We start from the raw sequence: 21635 nt of genomic DNA on the forward strand, positions 1-21635 counted from the left end.
GAAAATAAACCCAGAGGGGAACAGAAAGGAAGAAAGGAGCATCAATCATCCTCTCCAAAGGCCTGGGCGAAGACCCGGGTCTTTAAGGCCCTTCAAAATCCCAGTAGGGTGGGAGCTGTTCAAATTTTCGGGGGAACCTCATTCCAGAGGGCAGGCACTGCTACAAAGAAGGCATGCTTCCAGGGTCCCAATTGGTGGCATTGTTTAATCAACAAAACCTGGAGCACACCAACCCCGCCAGATCGAACTGGTTAGGCAGATATGATGGGAAACAGGCGATCCCTCAAGTAACCAGGCCCTATGCCATGTAGGGCTTTATAGGTAGTGACCAGCACCTTGAATTGCACCCAGAAGCAAACTGGCCAGTCAGCCCATGAGCCATGCACTAGGGCATGAGTGACTGTCTGAAGGGCCCCCCAATCTAGGAAAGGGCACAACTGGCACACCAGATGAAGCTGGGGAAAAGCCTTCCTGGCCACAGCTGCCACTTGCTCATTGAACAGTAGCTGTGAGTCCAGGAAGACTCCCAAATTGCACACCATCCTTGAATGGGTAAGCGCAATCCCATCCAAGGTCAAAGTTGGAATATCCCCAGATCTGGGCAGTCCAAACACCCATAGCCACTCAATCTTGAGTCAGAAATGGTTCCTCTCCATCCAAACCAGCACAGCCTCCAGGCACTGGGACAGAACCTCGACAACCTCAATTGGCCGACTCAGGGTTGAGAGATATAATTGAATATCATCAGCGTAGTGATGATACTGAATCCCAAACGGGCAGATGATCTCACCCACCAAACCATACCCCAGGTACCTCAGCCTGCTCTGCCCAGAGTCCAAGACGGAGCAAATGTGAGTGACTTTATCCACCAGATAGTGTGAATAATCTTCACAATGGCCCAGCTGATGTTCCAGGGGGCTCTCCCTACCTAATAGGGAACGGGTCACCCTAAACAGGGCCTCTATCAACAGACACAATAAGGGTGGAGAAATATTGACATTTTGCTGCCCTTATCGCTCTTATCAATAATATGGGCTCTAACCTGTGTCCAGTCAGAGTCACTTCAAGTCTTCCTCCAGTGGCGCTCCAGGTGTCTCTTCTGGTGCTTCATCTCCTAGAGCTGCTTGGTAAACCAAGGTGCACTCCAGGATTGGCGCACAGGGAGAGGACGCATAGGAGTGATGTGATCCAAGGCCCCAGCCCCCCACCCATTCCAGATGGTGACTAGGGCCTCAGCCGAACCACACACCAGATCCTCAGGAAAACCCCAAGCTCTCTCTGGAACTCCACCAGGTCCATCGATTACCTGAGATGGGCCAATCGAATGGGCCCTGTCTCCCTATAGGGAGGGGTGATACCAGTGAGCCGAAAAGCAACCAGGGAGTGATCTTTCCATGGCAACAAACTGATACTAATGTCTTCCACTGTCAGATCACATCTCAACCACCCTAAGACAAAACCCAGGTCTAATGTCTGGCCTCTGGACTGCATTGGGCCATCAATGACTTGGGGCAGGTCCATGGAGGCTACAAACTTCTGAGCTGCCCCTGACTCAACATCACTGGGTGGTAAACTGAAATCCCCAAGAATCAGCAGCCTTGGGGACTCTGTTGCCAACCCAGCAATGGAATCCAGCAGCTCAGGCAGGGAAGCCACTGGGCAGCAGGGAGGGCGGTACACCAGCAGCAATCCCAATTGTTCCCTTGAGCCCAACTTCAGCCAGAGTGCCTCACATCTGCATATCTGAGAAGTGGAGAGACTGAAAGCCTGTAACAACTTCCAGATCACAATAGTTACCCCTCCCCCCTCCCATGGGCTCTTGGCTGGTACAAAACCTGAAACCTGAGTGGGCACATTTCCGAGTGGGGAACCCCCACCCAGGCCCAACCAGGTCTCAGTAAGACATGCCAGGTTGGCACCCTCCTCCAAGATAAGTTCATGGATGAGGGCAGCCTTGTTACATACTGACCTGGCATTGAAAAGCAACAGCCAAAGTCCAGGGTCCCCAAGGATCTGGTTGCCTGGCACAGAGGGTAGAAGCTGACAGCTGGACATCGGGACCACTTTCAAACAGCGAACGGTGTCTTTGAGTGTGGTCCGCCCTCAGATTCCCATCATCTCTCCCTCTGCCGTCACTGTTGAGATGGTCCAACCAGCCCACTCAGCACCCCCCAGTTCACTCCTACCTCTCATTACATTTCCCTACTAGCAATAAAGATCTTTCCAGAAATCCAGCTGGTTCCTGTTTCCTGCCAGCCTCAGAGGGCTTAACAGTTGCACATAATGGCCCTCACGAATGCATACATTCATAACAGATGTAGATTAGAGCCTCCAAGCTCTATGATTCTATGCATACATTACTTTTTTAAAAAAATAGATCAATCATATTAGGATTGGTAATAAAGTATAAATAAAATAACTGGTACCTTTGTTTTTAGCATAAGGATAGCCTGTTCTTTGTTTTTCAGATTCATTTGTTGCTCTTCCAGTTGCTGCTTAGCATATGAAATCTCAGTTTCTTTTGTAGAGATTTGTTCATCTTTCTCTGCTTTCTCTCTCTTCAGTTGTCTGATTTCTTCTACCAAAACCCGTTTCTCTTTTAAATGATGCTCTGAAAGTAGAATTTATAATATAATTCTTTCCAGCATAGGATAACATTAAAGTCCTAAAGCTGAACATTGATAATAGCTATTTAATAATAGCTTGCTGTGATTGTGATCAAATTAACATAGTAGTAGTCTAAATTAAATTAAGTCAAAACTTCAAGTCTGTTTTTAGCATAAATTTAGAGATGGGATACACAGAAAGTTAGAATTTTCAAAAATGAGAAAAAGGACATTTTTGTCATACGTAAATAATTTTTTTTGTGCATTATGTATCTCATCTGTTCATGACAAAATAAACATTTAAGCTGGGTGTTTTGTATGATTGATTTCATAATGATAGTTATGATAGTCTGTTGCAGCAAAAAGAAAAAAAAATCATAGCAGCTGAAAAACATCTATGGTAGTATTAGTCAGTGATTCTCAGATGGTGGTCTGTGGACAACTGGTAAATCATGGAAGTCCACCAGGTTGTTTGCTGCAACCCTGTTGTATTAACAGGTGAGAACCTGCTGGTAGCCTCATTTGACCTTCTTCCATGCCTCAATAGTCATATGATAAAAACCTATTTGCCACTTAGGTCCTTGCTTTGCACATACCAATGTTTATTTAATGGTTCACAATTGCAGAAAGTTTGAGAAACACTGACATAAGATTGTGTGGAATGTAGTCTACTTCACCAGATACATGGTTATCCTATGATTGTGTTTTAATTTATCTACTTTCTATATTTACACACACACACACACACAAATATTGTAGAGAGCAAAGATGACCTTGATGGAGATACGCAAGCTCTGTTATGAAGGGTGAGGAGTAAAACATAGTTTAAATCCACAAACATAGATGGTATTTGTAAGCGTCTCAGATAGACACCTCCCTAATTCACTGATCTGTAAGTAGTAAGAGAAGGTACAACACAATCAGACTTGCAAGATTCTGTTATTGTAGCCAATCACAATAAAAATAATTTTAGCCTTCTTGTGGAGTTGATTTTTTGGCCTGGTCTATCTAGTGGGCTAATACACACAAACACACACACACACACACACCATGAATGAATGGTGAAGAGAGCACAATGAACAGGAGGGTAATGAAATACAGAAAACATAAAATATACAAACATATAGAAATATATTTGTTAATACTTAAGGAGGGTATATGGAACCTAATTAACTTTGCTGATCTTGAAAAGCTAAGCTAGGGTTGGACCTAGCTGGTATTTGGTTAGAAAACCACCAGGACATTCCAGGGCTGTCCAAGGAGTCACCAGAAGTCCAGCTTGATTTAAAGGAGATTTCACTGAGTAAACTTATGGACCTGCAATTATTGTCAAAATACATCTATCAGCAACCTTAAACAACATGACAACGATGAGGTCTGTTGGGAATTGGAATTCAAGAAGCACTGGAAAGCCATAAATTCTCCATCCCTGTTCTATGTGAACTCACTCATAACACTTTATAAGCCACAAGTTATGTCTTAATGCATTATATCTGAACTCAGCTACTATGATTTAACAAACTATGTTTAAAAAGAAGCTTCAGAAACTTATCTTCACATCATACAGAACTATGTATTTTAATATAAATGAAATTTAACATTATGCAAGAGAAGTTTATGAGAATGAGATTTTTTTCTCCTCCCTATAAGACCTTTGTCACCCTCAGTATCTACCTCAAATAATCTTCCCACTCAAGTAAATTTTGAAGGTATGTAGTTGTCATGCGCTGCCTCCCTCTGAATAACATTCAGACACTGGTTTGCGAATCAGGCTCTGGTTTATTGCAGGGCAGGTACAGCGTTGGTAGAAAAAAGCTGAGAGTGACAGGAGCGCGCCGGTGCGGGGTTTAAATACCCCGCGCCGGTCAGCGCCCCCTCGCTCACAGTCACGTCACCCCCCTTTGTCCCATGCGTTGCCCTGCCGGTGGGTGAGGGTTTCCAGGATCGCCCATCATCAGGTTTCCATTCTTCTGCTGATTGCTTTCAGCTGGGCGATCCCCGTTGTATTGCCGCTGATGGCTTGGGTGGCTCCGTGATCCGTTTAGCTATTGTTTGTTAGCCGTTAGTCGTTGTGGGTTGATGGCTACTTAACTTGTGCCCCTTCACTTATTTCCTTGTCATTGTCATGTGTGCCATTGCGCTGATGACTTTAGCTCAATGGCACTCATGACATACTGCCCCCTTTTCGAATAGTGTTCTCCCCCGGTTTTCTGGGTTTTCCCCGTGGAGCTGTCAAAACGCCACATTTTTTTTTTTTTTTTTTTTCAAAGTTCCCGCCGGGGTAGTTGTCGCCCCTCCCTTTGCTCCTCCCTCTGCCACGTGTCTTCCCAGGGTGTGTCCATGGTGCGCATGCTCGGGTCCTGACCTGGCGTGCGCATGCTCCAGCCACACCCTGTTTGTTTGGCTCAGTTCGGCGAGGCGAGAGGCGTGGCTGGTCGGGTGCTTCTCAGCTCCAGGTAGGGCCCTTCTTTTCTTATTTAGAGTGCGTCGCCTTTGTTGTGTCTCCTGGGCGTTGCCCCCAGGTTGCCCTGTTAACTTGCTTGCCACTCCCCCGCGGCCGGGGGGCGGGGGGAGGGTGCTGGCGATCGTTTGTCACCACCCCGTGGGCCCGGGGCGGGGGGAGTGAGTCCCGGGGGGGGGAAGGTCCACCCAAGTCGCGGGCTTGGGGGGGGCCCTTTCCCTTGGGGCACGGGAGGCGGGGGGGGGCCTGCGGGGGGGGGTTTGGTTTTGCTGACCTTGGTTGCGGTTTGTCGGGGTATGCCCGGTGAAATGCTCTGGTCAGGTCAGGCGCGTTAACGTTGTGCGCCGCCACCCATTCCGGGTGGGGGAAGTGTTTCCACCTGACCAGATAGTGTAGAGTTCCTCGTTGCTTGCGGGAGTCGAGAATGTCCCTTATCTCGAAGTGGTGCTGCCCGTCGATCATTAGCGGTGCGGGCTGTGGCGTGCTTGGGTGCCATCGGGAGGTGGTTGCCGGTTTTAGGAGGCTGGTGTGGAACACCGGGTGGAGTCTCCGGAGGTTGTGTGGCAGGTCCAGGCGTATTGCTACCGGGTTCACTATTTGCGTGACTCGGAACGGCCCGATGTACTTAGGCCCCAGTTTTTTCGAGGGTTGGGTTGACTTTAGGAACTTGGTGGATAGATAGGCCATATCCCCCGCCTGGAACGTCGGTTGTTGGCGCCGGTGCTTGTCGGCCTGCTCTTTGTAGGCAGCCTGTGCCTCCTTCAGCGCCGCCGTGATTACTGGCCATGCTTCCGCGATCTTCCGTCCCCAGTCGCTCGCGTCCACCTGGGGTTCCGGGGGTTGAGGTAGCTCCGGTATGGGGACGAAGTCGCGCCCCGAGACTACTTCGAACGGAGTTTTCCCCGTGCTCGTGTGGACGGCGTTGTTGTATGCGACTTCGGCGAACGGGAGCAGTTCAGCCCAGTCGTCTTGGTGGTAGTTAGTATATGATCGTATAAATTGCTCTAAGGTGGCATTAAGAACCTCAGTGGCTCCGTCCGTCTGAGGGTGCCAAGCCGTAGATAGGGCCTGTTGGGTCCCCGTCAGCTTCAGGAAGGCCCGCCAGAATTTGGAGGTGAACTGTGTGCCCCTGTCGGTCACCACACGTGCGGGACATCCGTGTAGCCTGTACACGTGGATGAGGAAGAGTTTGGCTAGCTGTTGTGAGGATGGGACCGACGTGCAGGGGATGAAGTGGGCCTGCTTTGAGAAGTAGTCCTTCACCACACAAATGGCCGTTTTCTTCTGGCTGGGTGGGAGGTCCACTATAAAATCCATAGAGATTTCCTCCCATGGGCGGGAGGGTTCTGCCACCCGTTGCAATAGCCCCGCGGGTTTGCCTGGTGCCCGTTTGACCCTAGCGCACGTTGGGCAGGATGCCACGTAGGTTTTTACGTCTCGCCTGAGCGCGGGCCACCAGAATTGACGCCGTGTTAGGTGTAGGGTCTTGAGGAACCCAAAGTGTCCCGCTTGCTTGGCGTCGTGTGACCTATGCAAGATCGCCTGGCGTTGCGAGTCCGGGACGTAGATTCTGCCTTCCCCCCATGCCAGGTCTTGCGCCATCGTTACCTTGTCGGGGTTTGCCAGGAACCAGGGGTCGGTTTTGAGGGCGGCGGCGAGGTCCGTGCGCATTCCCCCTGGTAGTTGCGGTTGGCTTCTTTCCGTCGCCGGTTGTCCCGCCGTCGGCTGCGCCGTAGAGTCGAGCTGCCTCCGTGCGCCGCTTCGGGTGGTCACGGCCATCCCCAGTTGCGAGGCGGATAGGACCGTCCCAATGGTGTCTGGGGCGGGCTCTTCGTCTTGAGGCAGTCGGGAGAGGGCGTCGGCCAGGACGTTCTTCTTGCCCGGCATGAACTTCAGCTGGAAATCAAAGCGGCTGAAGAATTGGGCCCATCGGACCTGTTTTGGGCTAAGGCGTCTAGGCGTTCGTAGGGCCTCGAGGTTCCGGTGGTCCGTCCAGACCTCGAATGGTTGGGTGGCTCCCTCGAGTAGGTGTCGCCATGTCTCTAGTGCCGATTTCACCGCGAAGGCTTCTTTCTCCCAGACGTGCCATCGCCTCTCTGTCTCGGAGAACTTCCTTGACAGGTAGGCGCATGGTTTCAGGAGTCCCGTGGGGTCTTTCTGTAGCAGGATGGCTCCCAGGGAGAAGTCTGAGGCGTCGGCTTGGACCACGAACGGCCGTTCTGGGTCCGGGTGCGCGAGGATTGGCTCCGTAGTGAACAGTGCTTTCAGCTTGTCGAATGCGGTCTGGCACGCGGGAGTCCAATTCAGCACTGTGCCTGGGTTCTTGGCGCGTCGGGTGTCCCCCACCCCTTTGGTTTTGAGGAGGTCCGTTAAGGGGAGGGCTATCTCAGCGAACCCCCGGGCGAATGACCTGTAGAAATTCGCGAATCCCAGGAAGCTCTGTAGTTGCCGTCTGTTGCGGGGCCGCTCCCAGTTTAGCACCGCTTCGACTTTTGCGGGGTCCATTTCGATGCCGTCCCCGGAGATTCGATACCCCAGATAGTCTAGGCGCTCTTTGTGAAACTCGCACTTTGTAGGCTTTGCATAGAGCTGCGCCCTTCTGAGCTTGTCGAGGACTTGCCTGACTAGGGTTACATGTTCCTCGTGCGTTTTTGTGTAAATAAGGACGTCGTCGATGTAGACCAGGACCCCTTTGAACAGATGTTCATGCAGTACCTCATTGATGAGCTGCATGAACACCCCAGGGGCCCCCGCGAGTCCGAAGGGCAGTACCTTGTACTGGAAAGCGCCTAGGGGGCAGTTAAAGGCCGTCTTCCATTCGTCCCCCTCCCTGATTCGGATGCGATAGTACGCCTCGCGAAGGTCCAATTTGGAAAAGACTTTGCCCGTGGACAGGTGGGCGAGCATGTCCTTCACCAGGGGTAAGGGGTATTTGTTGGACAGGGAAGCCGCGTTTAGGCCCCGGTAGTCGGTGCAGAGCCGTAGGGTCCCGTCTTTCTTCTCCCGGAATAAGACGGGGGCTCCGACCGGTGAGCATGCTGGCTCTATGAATCCCCTGTCTAGGTTTTTATCGATGAACTCCCGGAGGGTTGCCATCTCCTTCGGGGTCATCGAATAGATTTTTGGTCGAGGTAAGGGGACGTCGGGCAGTAGGTCGATCCGGCAATCCGTCTTGCGGTGGGGGGGTAGTTGGTCAGCCTCTGCCTCTCCGAAGACCTCGGAGAAGTCGGCGTATTGTTCTGGTAGGTCTGCTGTGGTAGCGGCGTTGTCTTGTGTGGTCGCCTCCGCTCGTCCTACCGTGGGGTTGCTTTTGCCAGCTGGAACTGGTGCTCGATACTCGCCGTCGCCGAATGTGAAGGTGCGGGTCGCCCAGTTGATCCGCGGGTTGTTTGTCGCGAGCCATGGCATCCCCAGGACTGCAATGGGCCGTCCGATGTGCGTGACTACGAACGATGTGCGCTCGGTGTGAGTGCCCATTTGCAGGGTGACCGGCTCGGTTTGTAGCGTGGCTGGTTTCCCTCCCGCTGTAGAGCCGTCCAGCTGGTGGAATGCCAGCGGCGTGGGGAGGGGGAAGCAGCGGAGGTCGAGTTTGGCGACTAGGTCGGGGTGGATGAGGTTTTTTGAGCACCCCGAGTCCACTAGTGCCGCGGCCGTGGTGGCTCCGTTGCCGGTAGAGAGTTGAATTGCTGCCAATATTACGGAGCTTTTGTCGTTTCGTTGAGGTGGTCCGCGTTGCTGTCCCACCGCCTGCCTCGCCACGCGTCTCAGAGCAGGCGGGGAGCATTTCCCGCCGGCTGGTCGGGGTCGGTATTGTCCTCTTCCCCCCAGTAAGCGTCCCAGCCCTCTTCCGGTGTCGCTGTGGCCACGGTCATTCGGCGGTGAGGCGGCGGCCCCGGGTTGGGTGGTTTGGGGCTAATTTTCGGGGTGGGCTTGGGCGCGCTGGTCGGCGGTCGGTTGGCGAAGCAATCCGCCGTCTTGTGCCCTAATTTGCCACACCTCCCGCAGGGCTCCCGGTTGAACTTCTTTTTTGGGTATATGGGGCCGGCCATCCCCCCATGTGGTGCGGGTACCTTTTTCCCGGCATCGTTTGTGTCTTCCGTGGTTGTCATGAGGAAGGTGCGGTGCGCGTGTTCGGCTTTCCCCGCGAGGTGGATCCACCCGTGTAACGTTTCTGGGTCGTCGCGGTAGAGGGCCCATTGGAGAACGTCGCGGTTGAGCCCCCTTTTGAAGATTTCCAGCAGGGTGGTCTCGGACCAGTCGCTGACCTTCCCCGCGAGGGCTTTGAACTCCAGGGCGTAGTCAGGGACCGTGCGGGTGCCCTGTTTAAGTCTTTGGAGTGCGCTTTTCGCCCGTACTTTGGCTAGGGGGTCTTCGAAGTAGTTTTTCATCTCTTTGATGAAAGCAGGGAAGGTGGCGAGGGCGGGGGAGCTGGACTCGTACAGTTGGACGTACCAGTCCGCCGCCCTGTCTTGGAGTTTGATCGCCACGGCGGCGATCTTGTCGGCCTCGGAGTCATAGGAGTGTCCGTGCCTCCCCATGAACTCCCTAGCGTTGGTCACAAAAAACGAGAGTTTTGTGGGGGTCCCATCGAAGAAGATGGGGAAGTCCTTTGGGGCCCGGGCGTTTTGTGCGGCCCCGCCTCTCGCTTCTCGGGGTGTGGTGTCGGCCGCCTGTGCCGTCTGCTGGCCCTCCGCTGGCCCGTGTGGGTTCGATGCTTCGCTCGGGGTGTGGGCTTGTGCGGGGACGTCGTTGGGTGGCGCGGGGGGCATAAGCGCCTGGAGCATGGTCCGGAGTTCCGTCAGCTGAGCCCGCATGGCCGCGAGTTCAGCTCGTGCCTCCTCGTCCACAGCCCGCGCCGCCGCTGGGGCCGGTTCCATTGGCGCGTCCTCGGGGGTGGGTTGCCGGCGGGGTTCATCGTCCCTCTGCCGCGGGTCCGCTTCCTCCGCCGTCTGATGGGTGTCTCCGTCGTCCTCCTCCGTGTTGAGCGCCGTGGGGCTGTCGCTCCACGCCCGTTGCTGGGGTGCGATGTGGGGCGCGGGGTCCTCCGCTGGTTTCGGAAGTCGTGCTGCTCCCTCCCGCGGTCGGGTTGCCTCCGTCGCCATCTCCCCTTGGGGTTGGAGCTGAGGCTCGGGTCGGGTGGGGTGGGCGTCCATGGCTCCGGGAGTCCGCGGTGCCTCTGGCCTTGGTCGGTCCTCCTCTGTCTCTTGCCGCGCGGCTCGCCCTCCTTGCCCGCGCCGTTCCGGCCTCATCTTGCTGGTCTTCTCGCCGTCTACTCCTCCCGCGGCTCGTTGTCGTCCGGTGGGGCTCGGCGAGGCTGAGTTTATGACTCTCAGCTTTATGTCATGCGCTGCCTCCCTCTGAATAACATTCAGACACTGGTTTGCGAATCAGGCTCTGGTTTATTGCAGGGCAGGTACAGCGTTGGTAGAAAAAAGCTGAGAGTGACAGGAGCGCGCCGGTGCGGGGTTTAAATACCCCGCGCCGGTCAGCGCCCCCTCGCTCACGGTCACGTCACCCCCCTTTGTCCCATGCGTTGCCCTGCCGGTGGGTGAGGGTTTCCAGGATCGCCCATCATCAGGTTTCCATTCTTCTGCTGATTGCTTTCAGCTGGGCGATCCCCGTTGTATTGCCGCTGATGGCTTGGGTGGCTCCGTGATCCGTTTAGCTATTGTTTGTTAGCCGTTAGTCGTTGTGGGTTGATGGCTACTTAACTTGTGCCCCTTCACTTATTTCCTTGTCATTGTCATGTGTGCCATTGCGCTGATGACTTTAGCTCAACGGCACTCATGACAGTAGTCAATTCTCCTGTTCTGCCAGCAGAACAACTTTACTGGATTCTACCCATGGCCTGCAATGTACTTACAATGTCACATTACAGAAATGCCCTTTTGTTTTATAACTTGTGTTTCCTTATGTGACAGAAAAAGAGAACTAAAATAGTCAGATCTGTATGGTTCAGCTTGTTCCTTGAGGTGAACATTGATCAAAACGTGCTCTCCACTGGCTGGTGAGTCAAGGTGTTCCCTGGAGCAGCATCAGAATGTAGAACATCCTGCTCTGAAAGATTTTGTGCCTTATTTTATGCATTTAAAAAAAGTATTTGGCTTAGGTGACAGACACTTCTGGTGAAATGATGTCCATTGGGTCACAAAGAGACAAAAGCAACTAAATAACCTAACAACAAAATTTTGCTTGTGTCCTGTTTAATGTTTTTATACCTGTTATTGCATTTTAAGGTGAGTCTAGTACTATTTTATTTTTGTTTGTTTGGTAAAAATAAATATGATAACAGAGAGTATCAAATACTGGGGAATGTAGTACTTGATTTTCATGCCCCAAATTACTAGAGTTCACCAAGACTAGCTATTTATCTGAATGAATCAAATGAATTTTTTCTAAAGAACTGCATAATGAAGGAATATATATTTCTGAAAATAGTATGACAGTTAAAATCATAGGCACTGATGTCCTCAACTGGATAATGGGTGTAAAGGAAAAAGATCAAAAGAAACATTTGGGACAATCCAAAACACAATAAAAGGAAAGAGATGGAAGAACCAAGCAAATGTTCTCAAAAGATAATATTGCAGAAAATAAGCCTATCTACACTAATGGATGAAAATGCATAAAGTTTTAAAAGGGGAAATATAATGAGCATATGAAGGGTTCAATCCAGATTTCATTGAGACTAAAATCTGATTAACTTAGTGTGGATCCAACTTTATGAAATCGGTAGGGAAGAGGATTGCAGAGCACACAGCAGAAGCAGTTTCAGTAACAGTTAAACATAATATTACCAACAAAATAGAAGATAATTGCAGAATCCTATCTTGAATGATAATATCTGGAATTCATTTGAGCTCATAGAAACTGAGGAAGTGGATAGAGAGGTTCTCTGCAGTATGAACACCACTATCCATGATTTAAATCCATGTCTCTCCTGGCCTCTTTAGGCAGCAAGGGGGCAGGTGAATGGCTCGATTCAAAAGATGGCTAATACTCCTTTTAGAGAGGGTGTGAGGCCTCTAGTCTTGAAAGAGCTGGTGGTGCATCCTCTTTTGAAGAAGCCATCACTCAATCCAGCCTTGTTTGAGAACTACCACCTTGTGTTCAACCATCCCCTAGAAGTTGTATTTGGGGGATCTTTGTTCAGCTGGATGTGCCACTTGTGGTCATATCTGGACCAGAATACCTTGGCAACAGTAACTCATGCCCTTACCCACAAGATCAATTAGATTACTTTAACTCAATATCCATGGGATTGCCTTTGAAAACAATTCAAAAGACTCAGCTGTTACAAAATATGATGGCCAAGATGATAGCAAGTGAGAGCTGCTATACAATCATTCATATTTTCCATGCTGTCTTTATATTTTTAAATATTTTATGTAAACTTCCAGGAACCAGATTGAGCAGGGTGATAAAAAAGTATTATAAACAAATACAATTTGCCTGGTTTTGTGCTGGTGTTAAGCCTGCTTGGAGCTGAAGCTGAAGCAGTTCATCATGTTAATAGGCTATGTAGGACATTTACATCTACATATCATACTAAGTTATAATGTGGTTTGCATATTTGTGCCTTGATGTGATATGTAAGTTCAGCCAATTGAGGATTAGTCAATAAACCATGGTTAAATAAGCATTTCAGGTTTACCTACTTGCCCAGAACAGTTGCTGATTTAGAACACAAGTCTGTACAATAGGAGTACAGGTAGTCCTCACTTAACGACCATTTGTTCAGTGACCATTCAAAATTATGACGGTGCTGAAAAAATGGACTTATGACCTGTGCCCAAAATTATGACCATTGCAGTGCCCCTGCTGTCACATGATCAAAATTCGGGTGCTTGGCAGCTCGCCTGCACTTACGATCACAAGGGTGCTTCAATTCCCCCCACTTGCCTAGCTCTCTTCCCATCTCTGCCCTTTTGGCCACCCTGCACCCTGCCTTGCGGGGTGGCAAGCAGATCCAAAACTGCGTGGCGCTGGGACTGCAAGAAGCCTGAGCCGCAGCACAGCACAAAAATGCAGCTGCCCCAGCCCAGCCGTGTGAAGCCGCCCCTGGAAGCTGCAGATGCCCCAGCCCACATTCATTCACCCAGCTGCCTTTTCTCCGAGTTCCCCGCACCAACTTTTCACCTTTTTTGCCCAGCCGCCACAGCCGAAGCAGAAGCACCTTGCTGCCTTTGCTGTCTTATTTTCGGACCCAGCTTCTCAGCCTCCACATGGCTCCCTTCGGAATGCTGTCTTCAGAAGCTTGCACTCTCTTCTCAGAGCCTTTGGAAAGAGAGGGCAGACTGAAACCTCTGAGAAGAGAGTGCAACTTTAAAATTCACTTAACAATGGCAAAGGGAATTGCCAGGATTGCTGTCGCTAAGCAAAGCGGTCACGTGACGTCTTGCTTAATGGTCCCATCACTTAGCGACCTAAATTCCGGTCTCAATTGTGGTCATTAAGCAAGGACTACGTGTACTCAGAATACTACTTTTCCCCATTCCCGCTGAAATAGACACATACAATTGTCAATAACACTGGACTTCCTTCCAGATTGATCCTGGCTAAGCACCTTCTGGAGAAAAGCTTTAGTAAGGCACTACTTTTCTAAACCCAAAGATTCAACACACAAGACTGCATTATGGACATACCAAGGAAACTGATTTTACTTCATATATTTGAACTGCCTTTTGGAGACTAATTTATAATCAGTTATTCAACACATTAACATTTCCTTTTAGAATTTTGTTCTGCCCAATTAAAGACAAAAAAAGAAAAAAGAAAAAATGTATTACTATTTCCTATTTGAAGCAATAATATACACTTTTACCACAGGATGGTGCTATTTTGAAAAAAAAACATTAAAAAAACAGTCATCTGAAGCTTGAAACTTCAGACAAAAGAAAAAAGAAAAAATGTATTACTATTTCCTATTTGAAGCAATAATATACACTTTTACCACAGGATGGTGCTATTTTGAAAAAAAAACATTAAAAAAACAGTCATCTGAAGCTTGAAACTTATACTTAAATGATATTTGGTTTTTCAGGATGGTCACCGTCAACAGTTTCAACAAACTTTGAAACTGTGGAATGATGTAGCTAACACTGTGAATTTAGAGTTAGATTAAAAGTCTGGTCTTGTCTTCCCTTCCTATACTTGCTGTTTGGATTTATTGTCTGTTTAAATACATCTTTCTATTTGCTAAGGAGCATAAACATATGCAAGATGTTGAAAATCCTAGTTCTTCAAAATAATCTTCAGCATGCTGTTAGTAATGCTCAGCCTTGGCAGTAATGTTATTATGCCGTAGATTACTGATTCACACTCACACCTTACAGAGGAAAAAATGATTACTATTATCTGGAGAATACCTTTTTTTCAAGCACGGTAATTATTAGAATTTATTAGAGGTTCAAGTATCTTGGACATGTTTTTTTTAATCCATTCAATCGTGTCTGATTCTCAGCGGCTACCTGGACAAGTCTCTGCAGTTTTCTTGGCAAGGTTTTTCAGAAGTGGTTCACCATTGTCTTCTTCCTAGGGCTGAGAGAGAGTGACTGGCCCAAAGTCACCCAGCCAGCTTTCATGCCTAAGGCGGGACTAGAATTCACCGTCTCCCAGTTTCTAGCATGATGCCTTAACCACTAGAACAAACTGGCTCTCAGGTTCAAGTATCTTGGATAGTTTTAGTAAGGTGTCTTACTCTTTGGCTATTTTTCTGTATTGCAAGAGAACAGTACAATAGCTGGACATATGCAACACCTCGTTTCCCTATCTACAATGGTATCATTTAGGGGGGTTGGAGTTTTTTTGCCACTGCGATGGAAATGATTTGCCATAAATTCAGAGAATCATAGGGTTGAAAGGGACCTTGGATGTCTTTTAGTCCAACCTACCTAAGCCCAAGGCAGTAATCCTCATACCATCTCAGACAAATGGTTGTCCAACCTTTTCTTGAAAAGCTCCAGCGATGGAGCACCCACAACTCCAGGAGGGAAGTTGTTCCACAGCTTAATAGTTCTCACTGTCAGGAAATTCCTCCTTATTGGATCTCCCTCTGATGAGCTTCCACCCATTGCTTCTTGTCCCACCCTCAGGTGCTATGGAGAGGACAAGAAGCAATGGGTGGCAGCTCATCAAAGGGAGATCCAACCTGGAAATAAGGAGGAATTTCCTGACAGTGAAAACTATGTTTCTGAGAAAAAATCTAAATGTTTATTAAATATAAAAAAATTTCAGAAAATCCAAATGTTTATTAAATGTAACAATTCTTAGGACTGTGGGAAAAGGACTGTGCCTGCAAGTCTACATCATTTTAATAATGATTAAAAAAATATTTACCATCAGCCATATTGATCTGGTTATTAAGTTGGTTTCTTTCCATCTTCAGCATATTTAAACCACTTTTTTTTCGCTTCAGCTCCAGATGGAGGCTATCAGCCTGACACTGTAATGTCTATGAAAGAATAAAAATTCAGTGAGCATAATTATATGGTTACCCTGAAAGAACAGAGAAGTTCAGTATCTTAAGGAGCCTGTTTTAAAAACATGTTCTAATAAACTGGCTTTTAGACATAATACTGAAAAAAGTATTTCCATACATACATTTCAGATGTACTTGTTGGTAGTTAGCCTCTTGTCTTCCTTGTGTTTTCATTTTTTGTAGCAAGTCCAAAATTGACTAATATATTTTGAAACAGCTTGAAGAAGCTACAGGAGTACTTTCATATTCCTCTAATAATAACCCACTAAGTGTAAGTAAATATGCAAAGTATTGCTATGCCATTATGCCATTATTTTTCAAACAGAGAGAAAAAATCACCTGTAGTTTTTGTAGCATATGTTCCATTTCAGATGCAAGGAGAGGCTGAAGATTAATTGCTTTCTTAGTCTGTTCACGAGTAATAACAAAAAGTTAAGGCAAAAGGATGAAATGAATGTTAACTGAATAGATTCCTTTCATTAAAATAGAAAATAGTTGAGTAATTCTCATTCAGTTTCCCCATTAATAAAATGTGGCTCCAATATTCCAAATAATCTTTTGAATATCCTACCCCTATTATTCTTTAATTCACGGGTTTTTAGTTAACTGTAGTCAGCAATGCACAGGATATAGAAAATTAGCTTCCAGTTCAAGGAAATAAATTTGCTGTTGAAGATTTTTGATGTACTCAGATTCTATGCTTAATGATGTATTTTCCATTTCTAAAACTAAAAAAAAATATTAAAAATGAAACATATAATTATAAAGCTATTATTCATTCATTATGATTTTTTTCAAAAAAATAACAGTTTTACAGTTATACTTAATAACGTTCTCTGGCGAACCTCTCAGATAGCCATTTTGATGCAATGCCCTGGATAAGCCAAGGATGTGCAACAGGGAATTCTAAATTGTGCTAACTTCCATTTTTCTTTATTTCTTCTTCCTGTGCATGGGGGAGGTATCAAAACAGGCAAAATGGTGGCTGTGGCATTGTTATGGGAACTTAGTATGTCCTTGTGATGTCAGTGGGCCATGTCCTCCATCTTGGCCCTTTTGACCCCACACTCAGCAGGTACTAATGTACTGTACTATACAATTGAAGTACATATTGCCAGGATGAAGAGACAGATCCTCATGGTTCAAAATACCATATAGCAATGTAAATATTACAAATTACAGAATTCTTAGATAAGTCATACCAGCAGTATTTAAAAATGTACTTGGCTCTACTACAGCCAAATTAAATCAAAGATCTTGAGTGAAATCTGATTTCATTCTTTTGGGAATAGATCATATAGTATTTCACCAGTGGATTTAAAATGAAACATACAGAGTATCTAAAAACATGCATTTCAGTCCCAGGTGCATGATTATCCTTCAACTGGTATCCTAAATCCATTCATCTAAAAGTAAAAAGTATCCAAATTAAATGCAAAACAAATACACAACTGTAAGAAATATTGATTATTTATTTATCTCTATATACTTTGGACAGCTCATATAAAATGTCCTTGTTTTTTTCTTCTTACTTCAAAGTTGTCAATGAAAGAGAATAGCATATTAAGGGTTAAGTCAGAATGACTTAAACCAGTGTTTTTCAAACTTGGCAATTTTAAGATGTGTGGACTTCAACTCCCAGAATTCCGCAGCCAGCATGATGGCTGGGGAATTCTGGGAGTTGAAGTCCACACATCTTAAAGTTGCCAAGTTTGAAAAACACTGATTTAAACTAACCAACTCAAACTAATCAACAAAGAGCTGTATAGAGAACCTGTACTATGCTATGGTGAATAAGATACTCTTTCATTAGGTTATTACAAGAGATGGGTAAAGTCAGCAGAATAACTTTACTATATTAGACATTTAATTGAATATATTGAATTGTGGCAAGCAATTTCCATCAGTATTTAGCTTTTTATTATTATAAATCCACCCATATATACATACATACATACATTGCCATCATGTATTTTGGGGGCGGGGGTAAGCAACATTATGCAGAGTGCAGAAAATGAGTAAGAAATCAAAGGTGTGAGATAACAAAAAGAAAGCATAACTAACATTAATTTAATGCCACCACTTTCACCATATACTACTTTACTTCCATCATGATACCTTTATCACATCCAACAACTAATCTTCAACTCCACGCTCATGAAGAACATTCTAAAATTTAAGGCTATTCACATTATATGTTTTCTCTAAATTAGCAAATGTGCAATAAACTTTCTTTCCCACATTCATACATTTCTCAGTGAACTGCTGAAAAGCAAAGCTCTGATCTGAACAACCCGTCTGATATTAAAATGTCCCAGCATTTCTTAAATTTGGCTCCTTGTCATCTCTCATACTCTGTTAAGTCAGAATTGTGCCAAACATTTTCCCAGACACACCAAACAAACTAACCCCACTGTAGTTTTGCATTTACCCGTAATACTTTCCCTTTCTATAGGAGAAAATTAGCAGGATTCTTCCAATCCAAGGTTTCTCAACCAGGGTTCCGTGGAGGTCACTACGGGTTCCCTGGGAGACCATCGTTTATTTAAAAAATTATTTCAAATTCGGGCAACTTCACATTAAAGAGGTAAGCTTCATTCTTTATTTTTAGTTTAAGAACACTATTAGTGCATATATACAGGCCTATGCATGAAACTAATATAATCATTTTGTAACTTCTGGCCTCTATTTGAGCCTGAATGTGCAGGGGTTCCCCGAGGCCTCAAAAAATATTTCAAGGGTTCCTCCAGGGTCAAAAGGTTGAGAAAGGCTGTTCCAATCCTTGGGCATAGCTGCAGTCCTTACCCAGGTGTTAAGTTAGTTGTACAGCCACTCCACAAGGGGAAAAAAACCCCATTAGCTTTCTTCTGTCACATCAACCAAACCTGCAGCCTTACAATGGTTCCACATTCTCACAGCATTTGTGACTTTTTCATCATTTTTTCCCCAGGACATTAATATTTATTTCAGTTCTGCTCTTTGACCTATCAGTACAATTTCTACATAAATCTCTAAAATACTTATTCCAGCATTCCCTCACTTCAGCTTCATTCCCAATCATTTCACCATTTTTATTTTCAATGCTATTCACTTCGCTGGAGGCTTCTTGTTTAACTCACTATTTCCTATTTACATGTTTTTCTCACACACAGTCTCTTTCACTTCATCATGCCACCAAGCAATTTTTTCATACTCCCAATTAGCTTGGGTCACCAGACTTCTGTAGCACTTGGTAAAACAGTGCTGGCTAGAGACTTCTGGGAGTTGAAGTCCACACATCTTGAAATTGCCAAGGTTGAGAAGCACTGCTGTAAAATAATGCTTTTCACCCTGTGCCAAACAGCTTCTGTATCTCTTTCCACCTTTCCATTTGGGAGATTAATCTGCCTTTTAAACCTTCTTGATTTAAAAAGTATTAAAATGACTCATATTTTCTCTTCCTATGGTCATTCCACTTTAAGTCCATTTCGTCCAAAGATAAAAATTTACCTGCTCTACATTCATAATCTCATCACCCTTGAATTCTTCACTGATTCTCTCAAAACAATTAAAGCAATCATGCTTTAAATTTATATTCATTCCCTTGCCATGCGTATGTATGAGCTGAAACTTATATTTGAAAGAAACAGATATTTTTCTAAGGAAGTACCCATCAATCACCATTCTAATTCATTCTTAATTCTCTGAATGGCCAAATTATTTGCATCTATTTATCAATGTCACCTAACAAAATAATCCCCCCCCCACATTACATTCATTCAGAATCAGGGGCTTCCATGGGGAGGGCTCAAAAAGTCAGGATGTTGGCCACATTCATGTGATTACAACCCTACACCTTTTTTATGTGCATCCTGATTATTGTAAAAAAGCAGCACGGATTTCATTGCATAATTGCAGCCACCATCTTGACTTTTTTACCTCCCCTCCAAATGCCACTGTTCCAAATACTGCATATTTTTTCTGACAACTCATATCTGATTATTACATTACCATAACTCCTTAGAGTGTAACAACCCATGGATTCCTTCTTTCATATGTGCCCATAACAGCCCAGATGATACCAGTTCATACTTTCTGACATACATTTTAGCCCCTTCATTCATAATTAAACCTGCACCTTCACTTCCCTGCATGTATTGATCAACTCTACAAGATCAAACCACCTTCATTCACATATTCTTCCCCTTCCTCAGTGCGACAGACAATATACCTTTTGGTTTTTTTTCCTTTTCATTTTGTTCATTAATTCATCCATATTTCATTTATTCTTCTTGCATTCCAGATCACTAGATGGGGTCATAGAAACTGCTCATTACTGCATTTGTTAGTCAGTTGCTGCTCATTACTGCATTCGTTAGTCAGGAGCTTTTGTGTTCAATAAAACACAGAAAGTTTAGACTTGTTACCAGCCTTGGTCATACCCATGCCATATGCAACATTCCCTGCTACTGGTAAGGACAGTACCAGTCAGTTTTGGCACATTTTGTCCAGTGTTACATAAACACAACCAAAGCCTACTTTTACCCAAGCTTGCTCAAACTATTCTATGTAATTTAGTAAGATCTCTACATTTATCTGGCAAGTCAACAGTTACCCACAAGCCATCATCTAGGAGGTATATACAGTATACTAACACATATACTCAGCACACAGTAAGTCCTCTCACTTAATAAAAGTTATTACTGGGAAGCCATTGATCACAAAATAATTTAAATAATATAAAATAAAATCAGAAGAATGTCTTCCCCATTTTATAAAATGTACATTTTCAAATGGAAGTCAGAACTCCCAAAAATTAGTTTTTATTTTGACAATGCCAGAGGGTGTCGGGGGTGGGGGGGAGATTGTACTAAATTACTGGCCCAAGACTATCACATGACTTTTGTGGCCAAATGGGGAACTGAATATGGGTGTGCCAGGTTCCAATCTGTCATTCTTCATCTCCAACCAGATCCAACCACTGGCGGGTTTGCAGAAATTGTGCTTCAAAACTCCCTAACTATTCTATTACTACAGGACTACCCGTAGTGTTTATTATGCAATAAACACTATGGGTAGCCCTTTGGAATATTTGATATGGTACCCTTTAATAGGAGATTGTAATACATATATGCTATTTAGCAATGTACACTGAATAAATAGAGTAAAATTCTATCATGTCTATTCAGAAGAAAGTTCCAGTGAGTTCTATAGACTTTCTCCCTGGTGAGTACAGAACAATACAGTTGTAGTTGTTGTTTTACTTGGTCTAATACAAATGCTCACAATTTGTATTAGACCAAGTAAACAAATTCACATACTGGATATTTTCACTGTTGATGCTTTGTTATAGTAAAGCCAATAATCCCACCAATAATGTTTATCTAAAAATAATGCAAGATTATTCACTTTAAACTTTTTGGTGTTTTAAGAAGTTAAGTCAATATACTTGTTCATCATCATTCATGCAGTTAAGCTTTAAGTCTAAGCAAGTATTTGAACTCCTGATCCAAGCACAATACTCATATTTTATACCACCCTGCTACTGCAGTTTCTCAAAACGCAATTTGACATAACACCGGACCAGCCCCTTAGGCCATAATGTGGCTTATAATTTTATTTGTGGTAAACCGTGCATTTTGTACCCTCAGTCTTTTGCACACCAGTTTGTTTGCGGTTTGTTAATCACAGCTGATGGACGAGCGTGTGGTTGAACCTAGCATGAGCAAATGCGATTCAGAGAGGGTTCATTTGAAGCAGTTGCTAACGACACAACTTTCTTGGCATGGATTAGTTGTTAAGCAGAGTAGAGGCAGGCTTCTCCCACGACTAACCACAAGAAGGGAGCTGTTCTCTGAAGCACTTTCCGTCGCTCAGGCCTGGGAAGAACGGCGTGGGGAAAGGCGATTACAGGCAAAAAAGCTCCACAGGGCAGCGAAGGTACCGAAAACTTACCTTTCTGGAGCGAGCTGAGCTCTCCGGTAAAAGGCAATGCTATGCCACTTTCGTTTCCACGGCAACCTCCAGGCTGCGGAAACAGCTCTGCCAACTTTCCTTGGGAGCAGAAGCCGCAACGTCAGAGGGAGGAGGGCGGGCAATGGAGGCAGGG

The 21635-nt window shown here is 45.8% G+C and overlaps 1 protein-coding gene across 3 annotated transcripts in view; it reads right to left on the minus strand.

Moving 5' to 3' along the window:
* Window positions 1-21635, minus strand: part of LOC134502239 (centromere protein F-like) — a 33574-nt gene extending 11939 nt beyond the window's left edge. For 2 of the 3 annotated variants that reach the window (XM_063310471.1, XM_063310464.1), the window contains exons 1-5: window positions 21482-21635; window positions 16179-16269; window positions 15887-15965; window positions 15406-15520; window positions 2427-2611 (exon numbers count right to left, since the gene is read on the minus strand). In XM_063310471.1, coding sequence (XP_063166541.1) covers window positions 2427-2611; window positions 15406-15520; window positions 15887-15965; window positions 16179-16267 — 468 coding nt within the window. In that variant the 5' untranslated portion in view covers window positions 16268-16269; window positions 21482-21635. The other variant, XM_063310478.1, reaches the window with a different exon arrangement.

The sequence above is a fragment of the Candoia aspera genome, chromosome 1 (genome assembly GCF_035149785.1).
Source record: "Candoia aspera isolate rCanAsp1 chromosome 1, rCanAsp1.hap2, whole genome shotgun sequence".
In the NCBI taxonomy this organism is placed as follows: Eukaryota; Metazoa; Chordata; class Lepidosauria; order Squamata; family Boidae; genus Candoia; species Candoia aspera.